The following is a 20,869-nucleotide window of genomic DNA, read 5'->3' on the forward strand; positions in this document are numbered from 1 at the left end:
TGTGAAACACTGCCACACAGCTGTTTCAAAACTTACTGACATCTCATCAGCTGGCATACAGCTTCTATTAGCAAACCTATGTTAAACAAGTGAACAACTGTTTCCAGTCTAAGTGAGTAGCAAAACAGTGTATGGAAGAAAGAAAACCTTTCATTTAAATTCATAATGACCATTATGTGTGCATTCCCTCAATAATTGTATTGTGTTAACCCTATACAATATTACTATATATGATGGGGGGGATATTAATACAGACTCTAAATGTATCTACTTAAGGGGAAATCTTGTACCAAATGGACCTAAGCTCAAGCTTAATTGATTTAATTGGTCTTTGTAGGGAACAGAACATTCCTTGTGATCAGGCTAATGCAGTGATTTGCTTGAAATCTGTCTGTGTTTAATTTCTGCTTGAGTAACCACTGCACAATCCTATATAATAATATTGAATAGAATTAGTGCAACTTAGTTATTGGGGGAATGCACATATAATGGTGGTTGTGTTTTTAAATGGAAGTTTTTCTTCCATACACTGCTTGGCTGTTCCTGTTCATTGATAAGTTGTTCACTTATTTGGCATATGTTTAATAGAGGCCAGCTGATGAGAAGCCAATATGCTTTGAAACAGCTGTCCTGGCAGTGTCTCAGACTTTTAAATAGATAGTGGATGTGCTTTCTTTGGGGGTGGGGGACAGAACATTCTTGTGATATGTCTAATGCAGTAATGCACTTAGAATACATCTGTATTTACTTTCTGCATTAATATCTCCCAAAACTCTATATAATAGTGGTAAGAAGTATGTTTAATTTTAAATTGTGTGATTATCCGGGTACTATGATAAATTTGTGTGTGAGAGAGAGAGAGAGAGAGAAAGAACATATGCATACATCCATAACCTGCTAATGTACACTTATGGATGCATAACTCATAATGAAATAATTTGACAATGTAGTTATACTGTTCCTTATTTCTTTTCAAAGTTGGCCACCGCAGGGATCGAAATGTACATATGGGAACATTGGCACTTACCTCAGTCATTGCTGGACCTATTTGTTTTACCTCTGTTATTGTTGTGGTTGGTTATTACATGTATCAAAAGAGGAAACGGCGACCGCACAGATATCTCATAGAAATGGAAAGTAGCATGGAGAGCAGAGAACCAATAATATCTCCTGGACAAACCCTGAAGGATATGATGGATCTGACAACCTCAAGTTCTGGCTCTGGTAAGTAGAGTTCCCCCCCCCTCCACCAGGTAAAATCACATACAAAATATCGGTACTAATACAAACAAATACATAGTCACAGTGATACAACCACATGTATACATAACAATTAATAATGATTGCCTACTTCAAAGCTTAATGGAACTTTTCATTGATCTTCTTGCAAGTGAACCTTTCTGAACTCACCATTTTTCGGCGTCTCCCTAGCCAGGTGGGAAGGAGCAGTAGTGCATAGCACACGCTTCTAGATTAGACCGGGGTTCGAGCCCGTCACCACCAAATACGGAGGATGCGGAAAGGTCAGGGAATGACCACCGCATATCCCCAGAGCAATATGGCTTTAGTTGCTAATGCTCCTAAAAACCAAATAAAAAACAAACAAACTCACCATTTAACCTGTAAGTGGTGAATTCAGAAAGGGAGAAATGAATTTTATGGCTGCTGAGTTAGCACAATAAATGAATTTAAAAAGCATAATTTAAAGAGCTATAATCACAGCAGAGCTTCGGAGACTAAGTTTCTGTTGTCAAAATAATTATGGAAATAGATATACCAAATATAGCTTTAGAATAAAGTAAGTATTTAAAACTGGTATATTATTGTTAAAGACAACTGACATAAATGGGATTGGAAAATAGCTGAAAATGGAAATTTCATTAAAATTAATAAATAAAGCTCTATGGTAGATATAGATATATATGTACTACAGAACTCTGCTTATAATAGCTATTATAAAAAATAATAGCATATTTTTAATATGCTTACATAATCAATGTACATGGCAGGTCCACCCTCTTAAAAACACAGTTAAGTGTATGAATATGGGAAGAAGAGGATTTTCTGAATTTTCTCTGAATGCTTTGGTGGTGCAACTCAGGGGTGTATTCGGGGGTGGGCAGAAGGACATATGCCCCCTTAGCCAAAAAAAATTGAAATTAAAGAAAAAGAACGCAGAAGGCATTCTTTAAAAAAACTCAAAACTCTGGTTGCCATGCCTCCCCTTACGATGATACCTGAATACGCTATTGGTGCAATTATTAATGTTAGGATGGAGATGAAAATAATGTAGTAGTTAAAGAAAGAGATATCAGCATTGTTGCTTATATCTCTTTAACTACTGCATCATTTTCATCTCCACTCTAACATTAATAGTTGCACCACCAAAGAAATCAGAGAAAATAAATGAAAATAAAGCAATTATGAAAAAAGACTTGCAGATAGTCTCTTTTGAAAAGAAGCTGTGCTAAAACTTAAAGTTTTCTAAGCACTGTAGTGTGGCATCTTATATCTGATATTGTTTTCATTTCCCTAGGAAAAAATAAGTAATAAATAAATAAATAAAGTATACTTTAACCTTAGGAGGAATAATAAGAAATAATAAAGATTATTTCTCTTAATCTGTTTATAATTTCTGAAATAATAAACAGATTGAACCTAAACTAAGAATGAGTGAAACCCAGAGTGATAACAGTTTAAAGTAGTTTTTTTAGTAATTTTGTAAATGAGTGAAACCCAGAGTGGTAACAGTTTAAAGTAGTTTTTTTAGTAATTTTGTAAATTGATTAGGATTGGGGGGGGGGGGGGAGTTTCCTCTGTGGAGTCAGTATGATGCATCACTGCCAGCCACTCATTTAGAGAGGTCTGGGTTCTGTTTCTGACTGTGAATAGGGGAATCCTTTAAGCCTCTTTGATTGAAGCTGCAGTTAGCCAAGCAGAGTGAGGTCCTCCTCCCCCCCCACACCATGATTTATTTAGTTTTCTGCTTGCATAATGTGCAAACTAGTCTGAACATGCATCATTCAGCCATAAGATATGTCCATAATAGCCACCCAATTGACCACTAAATATGGGAGAGGGAAGAGGGAGATTTCTACGAAAGGGAACAGAATTGTTTCCCTACACGCAGCTAAGGTTGTATGGTAATGATATCATCATTGGATTGGGATGTTATAGGCCAGCTAAAATTTTTGGAGAGAAAAAAAAAAGTCACAGAGTAATAGTGACTGATTATTTAATTAGCTTTTTCAGCTAATGTTGAAAAATAATGAGTTTATTTCTTAGTCACCTGCATGTAACTATTAAGTCAGTAACTGACTTAATATGTATAGTATAGTCCAACTTTTTAACAAAATGCAAGATTGGTGTGAACTTGATCATAGTGTGGCCCAAGAGAAAGTGTAACTGCGAGTGTTTGGCAGAGAGAGCAAAACGCTATTCATGAAAAATTTGTCAAGGACTGTTAGAGTTTCTCTACAGAGAATTTCCGTGAAATGGCTGAAACTGTCAGCACTGTAAGCTGTAACTTACAGTTCAAAAAATTGAAAATACAATGATGCATGCTACTTATTGTAATCACAGATAAGGTTATCATTCACATAATGTTATCACTTTTATGAATTTCCAATGAGACATATACTAATAAATAGATAAAAACTATGTTTATTTGAATGAGCACTTGTTATCACTTGGCTGCCTGATCATAGTTTACATATGTGCAGTAGAAGTTATTAAGTAACATTCTGATTTGTTCTTGAACTCCAACATGTTGCTTGCGAAATTACTGCTGTTGATTTGTACAGTTTGTATGGTTGCCAGTATCATTACTACATGAAAGAAAGTACTGTATATCTACTCCTACCAATCTACTGTTTTACAGTAGAGCATTAACCCTTTTCTAATTCTTGATTTTAATATTTTTATATTTGTTTTTCATGGTTTGTATGGATTTTCAGAAGCAGGTTTTGATTTTGTTTTCTTTCTGTTTGCTTCTGCCTTTTATGTACACAATTGCACTCTGCATCAGTAAACAATGCTAAACAGCTGCATTCTTGTTTCTTCAGTTATTGTTATCAATCGGTTATTGTTATCAGTTAGCATTAGCATTAGTAGAGGCATATGATGCAAGAAAGCAAGCTTATGCAGCATCAGCCAAAAAAAAAAAAAAAAAAAAACCCACTTCCATTTCACCCCTCCGTTCGAAATACCTGTCCAGCTGAGCCTTAAATTTATTTAGGCTAGCAACTTCCACAACAAGGGATGGAAGTCTGTTCCACCAACCAACTACCCGCTGGCTAAAGGCAAATTTCTGCACATCTGTCTTTCCTCAATCTGAATTTATGCCCTCTCAGGTGATTATTCTGAGCAAGAGGAAGAATCCCATCAGCATTGAGCATGCTCAAACCATTCAAAGCTTTATACACCTCTATCAGATCACCTTGCCGGTGCCTAGTCTCCAGACACTAATTTGCAAAACTTAAGCCTTTCTTCGTAAGAACAACCCTTTGTTCCATTCACTAATCTTGTTGCCCTTCTCTGTACTCGTTCCAGCAGCTCTACATCCTTCTTGAAATGAGGCCTCCAAACCTGCATACAGTACTCAATGTGTGGCCTGACCATTGCCTTATACAAGGGAATAATTACCTCCTTATCCCTGCTAGAAAAATTCCTGTATATCATTGACAAGACACCATGAGCTGCTCTTGCAGCCCGTCTGCGCTGCTCAGAAAACTTCATATCTGCCTGCACAATTACACCCAGGTCCTTTTCATTCTCTACCATTGTCAGTGTGGTACCACAGAGTTGATACGTTGCTCTGGGGTTGCTGTTTCTCATTTGTAGTACTTCACATTTGTTAAACTTCATTTGCCACCTCTCAGCCCATCTGCTCAACCTTTCCAGATCCCGTTGCAGCAGCATAGCATCAGTAGTGTCCTTAACAACCCTGCCAACCTTTGTATCATCTGCAAACTTGGACATTAAGCTTGATATACCATCATCAATATCACTTATAAATACAGAAAACAATGGACCCAACACTGAACCCTGAGGGACTCCACTAATAACATTAGTGGAGTCCCTCAGGGTTAAGCTGGTGCCTCCGTAGCCAGGTGGGCAGGAGCAGCAGTGCGTTATTTGTTATGTTATTTGGTTTTTAGGAGCATTAGCAACTAAGGCCATATTGCTCCGTGATATGCGGTGGTCATTCCCTGACCTTTCTGCATCCTCCGTATTTGGTGGTGACGGGCTCGAACCCCGGTCTAATCAAGAAGTGTGTGCTACGCACTGCTGCTCCTTCCCACCTGGCTACGGAGGCGCCTCAGCAGTGCGTAGTACACGCTTCTTGATTAGACTGGGGTTCGAGCCCGTGACCACCAAATACGGAGAATGCGGAAAGGTCAGGGAATGACCACCGCATATCCCCGGAGCAATATGGCCTTAGTTGCTAATGCTCCTAAAAACCAAATAACAACAACAGGGTTAAGCTGTGTCCCTAAATGATCACAATAAGCAGCATCCACTGTATTTGAAATATTTTTACAACTAATTGTCTTTGCACTCACAGATTGTATGAGAGCAGTATATCATCAAAATTGTTTCAGATAGTGATGTGCATCACCAAGAAAGAATAATCAAGAGTTACAACTCATTTAGACAGTTGTGTATGGCTTCTTTGCAGTTATTGAGCCAAAAAGTGTCAACTCTGTGGTTGCAGTGTATTGATTATAAAAATTTGTCTGTTCATGATGAACCTTGAAGATCTGCTTTTCCATGCCCTTCTTCTGATGTCTTTCTCTGTTCAACAAGCAATGTACTTTCATTCATGACTTCTCTTATCTTCTTAGACTTTAACCTCTGAATGTTGCCCACTGACTCATTCTCTGTTGTCAAAAAATTCATTACAGCTCTTTTTGATGCACACTGCTATGTGATATTACTTTTTATCTTACAAAGAAGTCTGTTAATAAATTGTGTATTTAAAGCTTAGTTTGTATGTTTTTTTGTTTTTTTTTTTGCCAAAATTTACCAAATGAAAATGGAAACCCTTTAAACAAGGATATTTATTATTCTAATCGTTATAGTACTGTAGTTGATGTTTTAATTGTAAGAATCTAGGAATTGATAAAAAAAATAATTAATCATAATGAATTAAAAACCAATGATTCTTCTTAGTTACTCCAAGTGTAATATTTGTTATTAATGCTGTGTAATATTAAATATTTTCTATAATTCTAAGACAAAGAATTCATTTAGTAGATTTAGTGCAACCACCTCTAATTAAAATTGCCATTTGAAAAGGCCTTTTGATATCCCCCCTACATATTTTTCAGGGCTCCCTCTTTTAGTTCAGCGAAGCATTGCTCGTCAGATACAGTTAATAGAAGTTATTGGCAAGGGACGTTTTGGTGAAGTTTGGAGAGGACGATGGAGAGGTGAAACAGTAGCTGTTAAGATATTTTCTTCCAGAGATGAACGCTCTTGGTTTAGAGAAGTGGAGATTTATCAGACTGTGATGTTGCGCCATGATAATATTTTAGGCTTCATAGCTGCAGATAATAAAGGTAAGAAATTTATTAAATTTTGACTACAGTTCCAAGAAATTACGTTCTTTCATTTCAAATTTGATGTCACCAAAATTTAATATTACTAAATGTTGATTTGAATTGTTAAAATTTTTTAATGGATATATTAAGGGATTGAGCTATAGTGTATAAATTCTTTTAGGGATAAATATAAATTATTATTATTGGAAAATCACAGGCAAGGAAAGTTCCATATGTTTGATACTTCCAGATTTTTGAATGCCAGGTTTATGAGGTTCTCTATAGAATACCATTATTGAAACATAAATACATAGAATATTGTATATGTACATTGCCTATAAAATTAATGTAAAGTAATTATTATTTTTTTGTCACATTTATTGTTCAAAAATTTTATTCATTAGCTTTTTTTTATGATAATCCCAAACATTGAATAAAAGAAAAGAAATAAAATGAAACCATATAAACAAAAACACTAAGGAAAATAACTAATAAAACAGTGTTTTATTAGTTATATAAATAACTAATTATATATCCACTGTATTTTACAGTGGATATATAATTTTACAATGGATATATAATATAAATAAAGAATGGGAAAACATATAAATAGGATGGATAATGACAGGTGGGCAAAAATAGTAAAGCACTGGAGACCTATTGGCAAGCAAAGTAGAGGAAGGCCAAGAAGATGACAGGAGGATGAGCTGTCCTAACCCAAAAAGCAGTATGCTTAATGGGAAAGAACAAAACAAACATCGAAGGCTTCTGAATCTGTAGCACTCTATTTGTGGATAATTTTGGAATAAAGACAACTTGTTCTGTAGGTTATAATTTTCATGCAGCACTTATTATAATGCATTAGCATTAGTAGAGGCATTTGATGCAAGAAAGCAAGCTTATGCAGCATCAGCCAAAAAAAAAAAAAAAACCCACTTCCACTTCAATGCATATATGCTTTCTTTTAAAGAATGGAAGTAGAAGAGGTGAATAAAATGTAATAAAAGAAAGAAAATTTTGTTTGTGGCTGAAATTGAATGGATGGTAGCCAGTTGTCATATAACTAATTTTATAAATGATTTCTGAACTCTCCATTTAAGAATACTACTCAGAATGCATGGCGTTTGTAAATTGGGAGATCACTCACTATACTAACTATAGTGATTTCCCAGTTTACAAACTTTTTAAAAAATATGAATAAATTGTCTGACAAGAATTTATTCATATTCTTGTAGATCTAACCCCAAGTGATGAAAATGTAGACAAATACTGGAATGAGAGTGACAGTCAGTGATGTCTGTTACTGCCTTGTGTACAAACTGGTGTTTACTGACATAAATTTTATAAATAAAACCTATAGACATATTGGACAGCTAGTTCACTTCTTCACCAATAATGATTTCCATTTATATTTTTGCTGTAACTACTGGTTTACTAGAATGCATTTTAAAATTATTTTGAAAACTAAAAGTAACCAAACAATGAATGAGTATTCGTTTAAACCAGTGATGTTCAATGTGGCCATTTTAGGGCTTTTGGTGAGTGTCAAAGAACTCACCAAATGCTACTTTAATTTTAACAAAAGAAGAACCCAAAATTTTTAGCATTCGTTGTATAATTCACCTTCAACATCCTGTTGCCAAAAGCTTAAGCCAAAGTTTACATGTTGCATTTATAAATGCAATGAATGTGATTAAATCCTATGCCAAGATAATGAGCAGCTTGTTGCTACATGTCAAATAATTCTTAAAAAGTAATTGTTTGGAATGTTTTGTGGAATTATACAATAGTGTGTTCTTATTTTATCATAACAAAAAGAATTGAGATTTGCAAAAATTTCTAGTCAGCTGAATATTTAAAAAAATCAGTGCAGTGAACTCATGTTATCAAATCATGAAATTGATGCTCGCTAACTGCAAAAGTATTATTTTAGCATGCATTAGCATTAGTAGTGCCATATGATTCTAGAAAACAAGCTTATAGAGCAAAAAAAAAAAAAAAAAAAAAACTTCCCATTTTGCCTATCCATTCACTCCAAAGGTTTGTTCCAACAATCACCCACTCACTGGCTAAGAGAAATTTCTGCAACTGTCGTTCCTCAGTTTGACTTTATGCCCCCTCAAGTGCATAATCTTGATAAACTGGATTTATCACTGATAGATTAATCATCGATAAAAATGGATTTATTCAAGCAAAACATTCCATAAAGAAATTAGAAATTTTCCAGCTTACAGAATTACGTACCATCAAAGATAATCTTACCATTGAAGACGTAGGTAAGTTTACAGATCACCTTTATGCCCTTAAAATGATATAATGATTCATTTTCATGATTTATTAGATTTGATGGTATGATATTTACATGACCCATTCATCACAAATGTGATATAGATTTTGCATACTGAGAGGCTATAATAGAATTACTTCATGATGAAGAGTGTCAAGTCTCAACCAGGGTGGTTTTTCCATGCTTGTGGAAAGAAATATCCTCCTGTTTGATGTTATTCTCTAGCTTTCCCTACCTCATATCTGATGAGAAAGAGATTCACTGCAGTCAATCTCCTGTGCAAGGGGGAAAAAAAATGTCTGTCAAATTTTATTAAAATGTCTGTCAAAAATACAGAAAAGTGTATAGAACTTATTTCAGATAGCAAAATATAGTAAAAGTGGACAATGAATCAAAACGAGGTTTGAACTCTACTGATTTCAACATTATATTTGATATTCTTTAGAAATAGGATGCTTTAAAAAATGTTTTTCTCTCTTTCTCCATAACTTCTGCTTATTTTATATTTGATGACTCTCAGTATGGTAGTAAATCTTGTTATGGATTATCTGAATTTGAATATTTTTATTTAAATTTCCTTTATTTTTTTGTTTCAGATAATGGCACGTGGACTCAGTTGTGGTTAATCACCGATTACCATGAAAATGGATCTCTGTTTGATTATCTGAATAAAACTACCGTTGATACTGCTGGCATGTGCAAAATGGCCTATTCCATTGCCAGTGGCCTGGCACACTTACATATGGAAATACTAGGAACACAAGGTTATTTATTTTACTTTTGTGCATAAAGATTTTCAAATTCAAAAATGAAGTAAATTGGATTTAAGATTTTGCATTATTTCCTTGATTAAATAAAATTTGTGAAACCTTCCTCAAAAAACAGTTGTCATATACTTAAAAATTGCATAATGAGTACAGGGACTTTGCAGAAAGTAAAGTATAAGTGGATGTAAGAGGAAATGAGGATACACAAACAGAAGGTGCCGTTTCCTCTCATGATAGGGGAGTAACAGAGTGCTGCAACAGCCAGTAGACAGATTTAGTCCATGATTTTCAACTGCCAGTAATTGTACCATCTGAACTTGTTGCTTTTAATCTAGCAAAAGAAAACATAGGTATATTTAAATTTAAACATTACATTTCAAGAGTGGAAGACTGCACCTTATTATTAATGGCTTCCATATGCAGTGCACACTAATGAATAGGCTGTCTCTGCCAAAAGCTTTATATGTGTTCGTGCATACATTTTCTTAATAGAAATATTGCAACCATAATAGAAATGTGAACAAACGTTGAAAGGAAAGAATCAGTGCCTTCCATTACTGAATAAATTGAGGGGTACCATTCTTCAAAGACACCAATACTGTTTTAAAAATATTTGATCTTGTACCATAACAGTAGCACATCACAGACAGCCATGTAGATCTACAAAGCCCAGACCTTCCTTCTGAAATTATAGGCTCTTTGGACCATTTAAATGCCATCTATAGTTTGGGGTGCGGGGTTCAAAGTGATAAAGATGCCATGTAGACTGCATTGGACTGGCTATAGATTCTTGTTTGCAAATTCTTTTCATTTGATATCCCTGGCGCCTCCGTAGCCAGGTGGGCAGGAGCAGCAGTGTGTAGCACACGCTTCTTGATTAGACCGGGATTCGAGCCCGTGACCACCAAATATGGAGGATGCAGAAAGGTCAGGGAATGGCCACCGCATATCCCCGGAGCAATATAGCCTTAGTTGCTAATGCTCCTAAAAACCACATAACAATTGGATATCCCTGCTCTCATCCACTTGTAGAACAGGTGCCTAAGTTTCAATAGTAATTATATAGAAAAATAATGTTATAACACTTTTGCTTCATGCACTGATGTACCAGTGTCAGTAAGTGAACCAACATAGTAGCTATAGTATCTTTATGTACTTTAGTTCTGGACACCCATTGTAAAGGAAGATAATATTGTTATCCTCCTTTCCATATTTTGTCAGTGATATTGTTTGTGTGAAACAGAAAAACATATTATTGGATCTTTCTGGGTTTTGAATTTAGCTAATAAAAAAAAATAAATAATTAAGTAACGTTTTTTTTTTTGTTTTAGCATTAGCATTAGCATTAGTAGAGGCATATGATGCAAGAAAGCAAGCTTATTCAGCATCAGCCAAAAAAAAAAAAAAAAAAAAAAAAAAAAACCAACCACTACTCCCATTTCACCCCTCCGTTCGTTCGAAATACCTTTTGTTTTGTTTTTTTTTTTTTTACGTTAACCCCAAACACGAGAGGTATTAGAACCTATAGTACTTAGTACCGTGCTTCGGTTGGAGGTTCAGAAGATGAAATAAGATATTTGTTGATATTGGACTACAACTTCTGTAGACTGTAATTTTCAGGAAATACGTATGAATGAAGGTTGTTTCAGAAAATGGCAGTTGAATGAATAAATGAGGAAGATGAAAAGTTGGTTCTGTGGGTTTGAAGTTGTACAGTAAATGGATGTTGGCTGGTGGCGGCACGTGTTCGGACTGTTTTGAAAGAGAGAGCGGGAATTATTGAAGCTAATTCAGAAGAACAGTGCCCATGGAAGTATCTGTAGAAGAGGCATGCAGCAGAAACAGTATGTCTATCAGACAGTGAATGGAGAGACTCTGTTAGAGATGAATCATTAATTAACCTAACTGCCCTCTTCTGAATGGAATCAAGAAGCCTGAGAGAGGTTTTGAGAGCACCACCACCCCAGATGCGGGAACAATATTCCATGGCAGGGCAGATTTGCGATTTATACAGAGTGAGCAGCTGTTTGGAAGAAAAGTAACGCCGAGAGTGAAAGAGAAAACCAAGTTTTTTAGATGCAGAGGAAGCAATATTTGTAATGTGCTTGTGCCAAGAGAGATTAGAAGTCAGGGTAATCCCCAAAAGAGATATATCATTTTGCCTAGAAATCGGAGTATCACTTAAGATAAGCATAGGAGCAGAAGAATCCTTTTTTGCGAGATATAAGACAAGACTGAGTTTTAGAAGGGTTGAAATCAACGAAGTTGTCTTTACCCCAATGGAGAATTACCTGAAGATCGGCATTTAAGGAATTGGTAGCAGATTTTCGAGAAGTTGAAGCTGATTGAGCAGGACAAGGTTCTCAAAATGGAAAGTGGAATGCAATGTGCTATCATCGGCAAAACTATGGATAGCATTACCAGTCAATGGAAGAAGGTCAGTAATATACAAGAGGAAAAGAGTGGGAGAAAGAACTGAACCTTAGGGGACACCGGCATTAGTGGAGAAGTTAGAAGACAGAGAGCCGTCACCCTCAGTGAGCGATCAGAGAGAAAACTGGATAACCAATTACAAAAAACAGTTGGCAAACCATAAGATGGAAGTTTGTTTAGAAGACCATTATGCCAAACACGATCAAAAGCCTTTGAGATGTCAAGAGCAACTACTTGTGTTTCACCGAACCTTTCCATTCAATTAGTCCATAAATGGGTGACATAAGCCAGAATATCACCAGTGGATCGAAACTGACGGAATCCATACTGGCGATTATTGATCAGATGGAAGGTTTCTAGGTAGTTTAAGAGTTGGCGGTTAATTGATTTCTCCATTACTTTAGAAAGAGTAGAAGTAATTGCAATGGGACGATAATTGGATGGGAGGGATTTGTCACCCTTTTTAGGAACTGCCTGGATATGAGCAAATTTCCAAGCAGAAGGAAAAACACCTTTGGAATAAGAAAGTGAAAAAGGTGGCAAAGAATAGGAGTAAATTCGGGAGCACGGGTTTTGAGAACAAGTGGAGAAATACCATCGGGACCTGGAGCTTTCTTAGCATCAAGATTCGTCAAAATCCTTCTGACATCCTTTTGACGGAAGACCACAGGACGCATTGAATGGAGCGTGTTGGGAATGGTGGGAGGTGTTTTACCAAGATCGTTAATACATGAGTTGGAACAAAAATGGGATGCTAGCAGGTTAGCTTTATCCTTGGCTGAAGTGACAACAGAACCATTTGGTTTGGACAGAGGTGGGAGCAGAGATAGGCAAAAGTTGTGGCCAATAGATTTGGCAAGAGAACAGAATGCTGGGCTACCATTAGGGTAAGAAGCAAGTTTTCTACTCTTAGCCTGTTCAAGCTCTAGTTTGGACTGATTAATAACTGCTTTACAATTTTTGTGAACTTTGGTGTAGGCAGAAAATGAAACTTAAGAATTGGAAACAAGCCAATTACGATATGCAACGTTCTTCTCTTGAACAGCCTTAGCACATTTATTGGAAAACCAAGGTTTAGATAAAGGGCGAGATTTTAAAGTGGAGTGTGGGATAAAGGATTCCATTCCTGCAATAATAATTTCACTGACATGATCTAAGCAAACGTTGACATCAGAAGTTTTGAAACAGTAATCCGACCAAGGAAAAGAAGAAAAGAAATCTCGCAGGTCATCCCATTTTGTATTCTTGTAATGCCAAACAACACGAGGTTGGGAATAGCCATGAGATGAAGGCTCCATTGGAGAAGAGACAGATGACTAAGTTGTGATCTGAAGTGCCTAAAGGACCTCTCACTTCAACCATGTACTTAGAAGGGTTGTTTGTGAGAAAAAGATCAAGCGTGTTGGCTGTATGATTAGGATTATCCAGTATTCTTGTAGGTAAATGAACAATTTGTGCAAGGTCATTAGTAATTGCAAAAGCCTCAGCATCTCGAGCAGCTGGGTCAGTGTGACTAGAAAACGGAAGCCAGCTGGAGTTGTGAACATTAAAATCACCAAGGAAAATTACCTCACCGTTAGGAAAGTTGGACTGGAGAAAGTCAAGTTGCAAAGACAGGAAGGCAAAGAGCTCCAAGTGATTAGTGGAGTTGGGAGAACGGTAGAGAAAACAGATGAATTTGACACAATGAGGTAGAGAGATTTTAAGCCAGAGAACATTGAAGAGAGGAGATTCCAAATTACCAAGTCTCTGACAGGGAATATCAGAATGGACATATGCACAAGTACCACCTTTGAGGCGAAAGGAATCATACAGTGAATAATTTGGTCATCTAAGATGAGCAGTAGTTGAATCAACCAATAACTGAGATTCTGTCAGAAAAAGTACATGGGGTTTGGCAGACTGCAAGTGGTAATGGTCATCGTTGAGATTAGAATTGAGACCACGTATATTTGTGAAATGAATTAGGAAGTATTTTGGAGGTTTAGATCTTTTCGCAGATAAGCTTGCTCTATTATTTTGACAATTTATGGTGTATTCAATAGTAAGAAAAAGTGTGTGGGACATGCTCTATGAAGTAATGAAATTTTTGGATATGGCATACACATGGTAAGAATATACTCAGAACCTTGACATAACGTGGCCTCCAGTGACCCAAATATCTGGAATCCACTGTATATTGAAAAGTGGTGCACTGATGTGGCTTCATTTCTGTATTACTTCATTATTACATTTCAGAATTGTTGTGTGTACACATGAAAAATGAATTAAATAATGAAGTGAGACACGCACGCACGTGCATGCGTGCGTATATACACATACTGAATTTTTGTTTTGAAAGCAAGAAAGCTAGTTGTCCATTTACTTTCAAATACAGTAGAATGTCGATTATCTGAGCTAATTGGGACCAAGGTTTGTCTGGTTAATCAAAAGTTCGGATAATCAAATATACATGAGAATACCCAGTTTATATGAAACAAAGTATAATTAGGCCTACAATTAAATTATTTTACACACGGTTATTACTAATGTATTTTAAAATATGAAGTATTATTAAAAAATAATTGATTTAGGAAATGGTTTGTAAATAATAACCAAAACGTTTTGAAGAAACAATGTATATTATATTTATTTTGAACTCATTTAATTGTTTTACATGGTTTCAACTATAAATCACACTTTTTTTTAGATAAACAGAAATAAAAAACAAAAGTAATTGTGCACAAATAAGCATATAATGAATCTTGGGAAGGTTTATTTTTTAAAATATGTAATCATGAATTTTTCTTTGAACCATATGAGATTGTCTTTTTTGTGGCAAGGTCTCTCATCTTCTTTAATACCAGTATCTCTGTAGAACTACATTCAGACTGTTGCTCACACCATGCCATTCCAGTTTCTAGTGCAGTGAAGGCTCCCGCTTGAGTGCGCCTGCATCACGCTTCTTCTTTGTCTTCAGAATTACTTTGGTTAAAGTCAGCACATTCTTCATCCTGGACTAATGCAACAATTTCTTCTTCGGTTAAAATATGATAACCAAAAGCACCAGCATCGTTGTTTAACGATGCTTCTGCATCATCTTGCTCTCACTTGGAAAACCCGGGAATCCCTTGAAATAAAGTTACAATCTCACCTATGTCTTCATTCAAATCTTGCACATGTGTGACTGTCTCTTCGGTCCACTAGTTGGGATCAAACAGTAGCAAAAGCCAACATCTGATTTTTAACTCCTGTAAAGATAAATTAACACTATTTCTATGCTATATTGCATATATCTTTGAATAAATAATTGGAAATGAATGTTAAGCAGCAGGAGTAATATTTGAGCATAACAACCAGTGCACTAAAAGTAAATACTGTATTTTGATGTTTACTGTACTTGCTCTATTTATACCGGAGAATGAATAACATAACCTCTTATTTATCGTATACTGCATGCTTTAAAAGAATCATGATTTTGCCCATGCTAGTCAAAATTCAGTAAATGTTGAATTCTGGTAATATTATTAGCAACAATTAAACAATTTGGAGTAAGTATGCAAATTAGGGTATGTGGGCTAAATATTTTATTTTATATAAAATGCCTGCTCTTTATCTTGAAAACAGCTGAACTTGAAGGAAGGAAACTTCGCTGTGCTCTTGACTGAATATTTGAATTTATTTTAGAAATCTAGAAAATTTACAAATAGTTTAAAAAGTTAAAGATTATATGCTATGAGTTCTACTCCAAACCCTTTCACTATAGCTCATTTGTATAAAACTAACTGCTGTAATGACTGAAGTACATTTTATTGTTCTGCATTTGGCTGGATGTTATGGATTTCTTCTATTAGCACAGTGGTTTTCAACCAGGGTGCTGCAGTACCTTAGGGTGCCACAACAATGTTCCAGGGGTGCCACGTAATTTGTGTTTAAGTTGCTTAAACTTATTATTATATATATTTTTTAAATTTATATGTTTATTTCATTATAAATATGTGTATGTTATCTTTTTAATTTTGTGGTGATCTATAATTTATATAGATCTAGCAGCTCTATATAAAGAATAAAATTATTACATAAGTATATATAATTTGTATGATGAAATGTAATTTTTGAATTATGTTATTGTAATAACTATCATATATATATATATATATATATATATATATAACTGTAATATTATGTTTCAATAAAAATAAATGAAAGTATACCAGTAGAGCGAAGAATTTAACATGGAAAATTAAGGATAGAGTAATGTTGGAGAAACATTATTAAATAATTTAGAAAATAGAGTCCAAATTAAAGGAAAATTTGGTGGCTCCCCCCCCTCCCAGATAAGCATTACTTTCCAAAACATGTGAAATATCACTATATGTAAATGTAACCAGACAACATTACCGAAATTAATTTAAAATAGAGAAAAAAGTATGCCCCATCTTGTGATGGGGCATACTTTTCGGTATTGTTGACCGGTTATTTTGGCATAATTTCGGTATTGTTGACCGGTTATGCTTACATATAATGATATTTCACATGTTTCGAAAACTGGTGCTTATCTGGGGGGGGGGCACTGCCAAATTTTCCTTTAATTTGGACTCTCTCTTCTAAATTATTTAATAATGTTTCTCCAACATTACGCTATCCTTAATTTTCCATGTTTAAATTCTTCGCTCTACTGGTATACTTTCATTTCTTTTTATTGAAACATAATATTACAGTTAAATACATGCAACATGTTCTGGTTTTTGCATATTTGCTACCACTGATGTGTGTTCTACTTTCCTTATTTTTTATTTTCACTTAATTTTAGTCTTATTTCTGCGGTCTAATTTTCGATGCATTTAAAATTGAGTAGAGGTGTCGTTATTAAAAAAAATGTTGAAAACCACTGTATTAGCATATTTGGAAATACAAACAGGGAGTAAAAAACAGAACACTTATCCTTCAAGATTCTAACGAATCATGAAGGACAAATTTTCCTTTATTATTCTTCAGAATGAACAGGTGAGTGAGGGATCCTCTTTTGCACAGTTGAAAGAGCATCAATTCTTTCAAAGCTTCTCCTTTTCAAATTAGTTGTAAACACAGGTTATGCAGACTGTCAGTACGGTAAATGATACACAATCAGGGGCGGGGTGCACTGCACCCAGGCGCCAACATTCAAGGGGCACCAATTTGCGATTGGTACCCAGGTGCCACATACCCTAGGAATACCCCTGTACACAATCACAACATAAGGTGAAATTCATGTTTAAAGAATGCACTAGGGCAGGGGGTGGCCAACTTATTTGTAATGAGATCTACTTTTTTTCTTCAAAATGTGCCGCGATCTATCATCTCAAGAATTTCATTGCACATGGTTAAAAAAGTTAATCAACACATATTTAAAATTGTTGTTTTTAAAATTAAATGCAATTCAGAATTCTTATTTTAAATTAACATATATTTAAATTTTTAATTTACATGAAGTTTTTCTTCATATCATCTGCCAAGCTTTCAAAATCAGGGAAAACTGTGATAAAGCCCAACCATAAAGAATCTTCTATATGCAAGTCTATAACAGTAGAGCGATTCTTCATCTTTGTTTGTTTCAAATACGAAAAGACCGATTCACATAGATATGTGGAACCAAATCAGGAATTTAAAAGTTCACTGCATTTTTTTACATTTGGGTACTTCTCTCGGCAAACATATTTCCAAAAGTCTTTTTCTGATGATATGGCTTTTAGGAAGCTATTACTTCGCAATGTAATAATTTCATTTTCAAGTAATATTTTCTCCATGTGAAAAATCTCTACAGATTTTTTTCTGCAGTTTGTTTCATATCTAAGTCGACATTAAATGGATAAAAAATATATTGAACAATGTCTTCAATTGCTTTAAAATCACCGAATCTGGTTTCAAAATCATCCACAACTTTTCAATTTCAGAAACATATTTCTCACTATTAAATTCAAAACCAGGATTTCAATATCTGGTGAGTATGGGCTTGGCACACCCAGGGTCCTGAGCTGGATATCATCATTCTTCTCTTTCTTGGTGATTTCCTTCTACTTCTCTCTCTCTCTCAGGGTAACTCAGAAAAATTTTTTGGCTGGTGCAGCATAAGCCTCAGGCTTCCTTGCACCATACAACTAATAATAATAATAAATAATATTTTTGCAAAATGATAAATTTTTTTTTCTTTGAGATCCTTAGCCATTGCCAGAAATACTATTAATCGTGTCACCCACATTTTTTTTTATTTTTTCCTTGTAATTCCAAATTCAGATAACTTTAATTTACTGGTAAAACCTGACAAAAAAGCCAGATCACACGACGACTCCTTATCTTTTAGCTGCTGATAATCATATCCCCTTTGATCAATAAATTTTTTAATTTCATTCTAACACTTGTTGTTGGATGATACAGTGGTAACTTAAAAATCTGGAAATTCATCATCCTTTTGGCACAATGCAATGAATCCGTTAAGATGCCCCATCATTGCTTTAGTTCCATCTGTTGTTATTGATACGAGCTTAAATAGTGGTAATTTAATTTTTTCGATAAAATTTTTGAATGCATTAAATATATCAAGACCTCTGGTTCCTTCTTTTAACGAAACCATACCCAGCAGTTCTTCTCTAGTGGCAGAATCATCGAAAACCATACGAATAAAAACAAGCAATTAAGCTGTAACACTGATGTGTGTAGATTCATCCACTTGTAAAGAAAAGGATACACAATTAGTAATATGAGCACGCAATCGTTCTCTCACATTTTTACTAATTTTTTCGATGCATCACATCACAGTATTTCGAGATAATTGCAGATCTTGAAGAGCACTTTTAAGCCATGGGAGCATTGCAAATCAAACAACATTTTTCTTTTATCATTACAAAAAAGTATTCTAGGTCCCTAGAATACTTACCCTAGATGAAAATGAAACGTTTTACTCTTTTTCGTAGTATACATTTTAAATCAAAGGGTATTAAATTAATGTATAAGTACTGTCCACTTATTAATATTAAGCTAAATAAGAATTCAACACATACCCTACACTCTCCACAATTTAACTGCTTGAATTTTCATGAGACAAGCCTAGTGGCTGTGTGGTGACAAGAGTAGTCACGTGGTTTGACAGATTGGTAATAAGCAGTGGGGCACATAATAATAATAACATTTAGATTTTGACTAATCCTTTTTATGTGTACAGGAGACTGTCCAAATAACGGCACATTGAGATCAGATGTTTACATACAGCGCAGATATCTTGTGATGCCAAAAAAAGAAAATGGCAAGTCATGTGGTCACTGTATTTGTTTACGTTGGCCATTTTCAAAGTGAATTCTGTACTGATATCCCGGTTTATACCACTGTTTTACATTTATTTTAAATTAACCCCCCCCCTCACTATGGCTCCTAAAGTTAATAAACCTCATACAGAGAAGAAAAGAAGAACAACATTAAAGCTTAGCAACAAACTTGATATAATCCAAACTATTAGGGTCACCCGGAATATTAATTCATATACCCAAGTGTATTGTGGCTGTAAATTGCATGTGTTCTCTGCTCAATTTGCCTGTTTTCTGGACAAAAAACTCCAGTTTCTGGGGAGAAAACCTTACTATCTATGCTTGAGACCCACTAACTCAGGCACAGAGTGAAAGAAAGCTCATAAAAGTTCCTTGCATCATCGATGGGATTCAAACCCGGGCCTTTCCCCCCCAGTGTGGGGAGGACGGTGACGATACCACTGTGCTACCACAAAGACTAAACTTGATATAATAAAAAAAAATAGAACAGGGCATAAGAAGGAGTGTAATTAATGGCAGAAAATAATATTGGATCGTCAGCATGTTTGTTTTTTTATATGCAGTTAATAAATTTGCATTCTTAATCTCTCTCTCTAATTCTTATTTGGCCTCATTATTTCTTTCTGCATTAAATACATTAAAAATAAAACTTATAGATAATGGAAAATTTGAAATAACGGCACCTTGAATCCCTGAAGGTGCTGTTATTTTGAAAGTCTACTGTATATTTAAAATTCGTCGTGACATGATCGACCGAAATTAAAGCTGTGATCGACTTGTTGGCCACCCCTGCACTAGGGGATAGCAGGTTGGAGAATGTGTCAAGAAGCATTATAGCATTTGACAACATTGCAGAAAAACACCAAGTTCTGTTACTTCAAACAGAATATTATCTATAGTACACAACAGCAGGAGAAGTGATTTTGTTGAAACCTAGACAATTCAAGCCCATCAAGAAACTTCAATAGAAACTCCTCCCAGTATGCCCTCTTCAGGCAGATAATTAGACCATGCACAACTTTCCAGGATAACCTAAGTTCCAAAATCATCACCTTCTCAGAAGAATCCCCCCCCAAGGGGGCCACAAGCAATCCTTCTTTTAGCACCTTCTGGAATTAGATCAGTCATGGTTTCTGCCAGATCACAGACACATATCACACCCTTCCCACCAGTACAGCTATCCAAACATGAAATGCCATCTGTTATGTTATCTGTAATAAGCAATTATTAGTTATGAGATGATGTGATCTCACCATTCAGAGAAACTTGGAGCTCTTCATTAGGTTCAGGATAAATCCAGCCAATTATGGGAAATCGAGGATTGTTTTGTGGTGACTCAGGTCATATGCTATATTGTAGCAGGCAGTTCTTTACATCTATTCTGCATAGATATATTTTTTGCTATAGCAGAAATGCTTGAAGTAGAACCATGTTATTCTTAAGCTCTAAATTACTTGTAAATCTTCCCTAAATTTCTAAAATAAATTTAAATATCTAGCTGAAATGCAATGAAATATCCTTTCTTCAAGTAATTTTCACCTGCATTAAAAATATATATCC

The 20,869-nt window shown here is 35.1% G+C and overlaps 1 protein-coding gene across 2 annotated transcripts in view; it reads left to right on the forward strand.

The window, feature by feature from the left end:
- LOC150075908 (TGF-beta receptor type-1-like) overlaps positions 1 to 20,869 on the forward strand; it is a 674,197-nt gene that overhangs the window by 634,559 nt on the left and 18,769 nt on the right. Inside the window, exons 5-7 of one of the 2 annotated variants that reach the window (XM_090388117.1) lie at positions 1,033 to 1,224; positions 6,333 to 6,563; positions 9,429 to 9,596. In XM_090388117.1, coding sequence (XP_090244243.1) covers positions 1,033 to 1,224; positions 6,333 to 6,563; positions 9,429 to 9,596 — 591 coding nt within the window. Of the gene's footprint in view, positions 1 to 978; positions 1,225 to 6,332; positions 6,564 to 9,428; positions 9,597 to 20,869 lie in introns of both variants that reach the window. The other variant, XM_090388116.1, reaches the window with a different exon arrangement.

Source organism: Mastigoproctus giganteus, chromosome 13, assembly GCF_048544385.1.
Source record: "Mastigoproctus giganteus isolate SK-2022 chromosome 13, ASM4854438v1, whole genome shotgun sequence".
NCBI lineage: Eukaryota > Metazoa > Arthropoda > Arachnida > Uropygi > Thelyphonidae > Mastigoproctus > Mastigoproctus giganteus.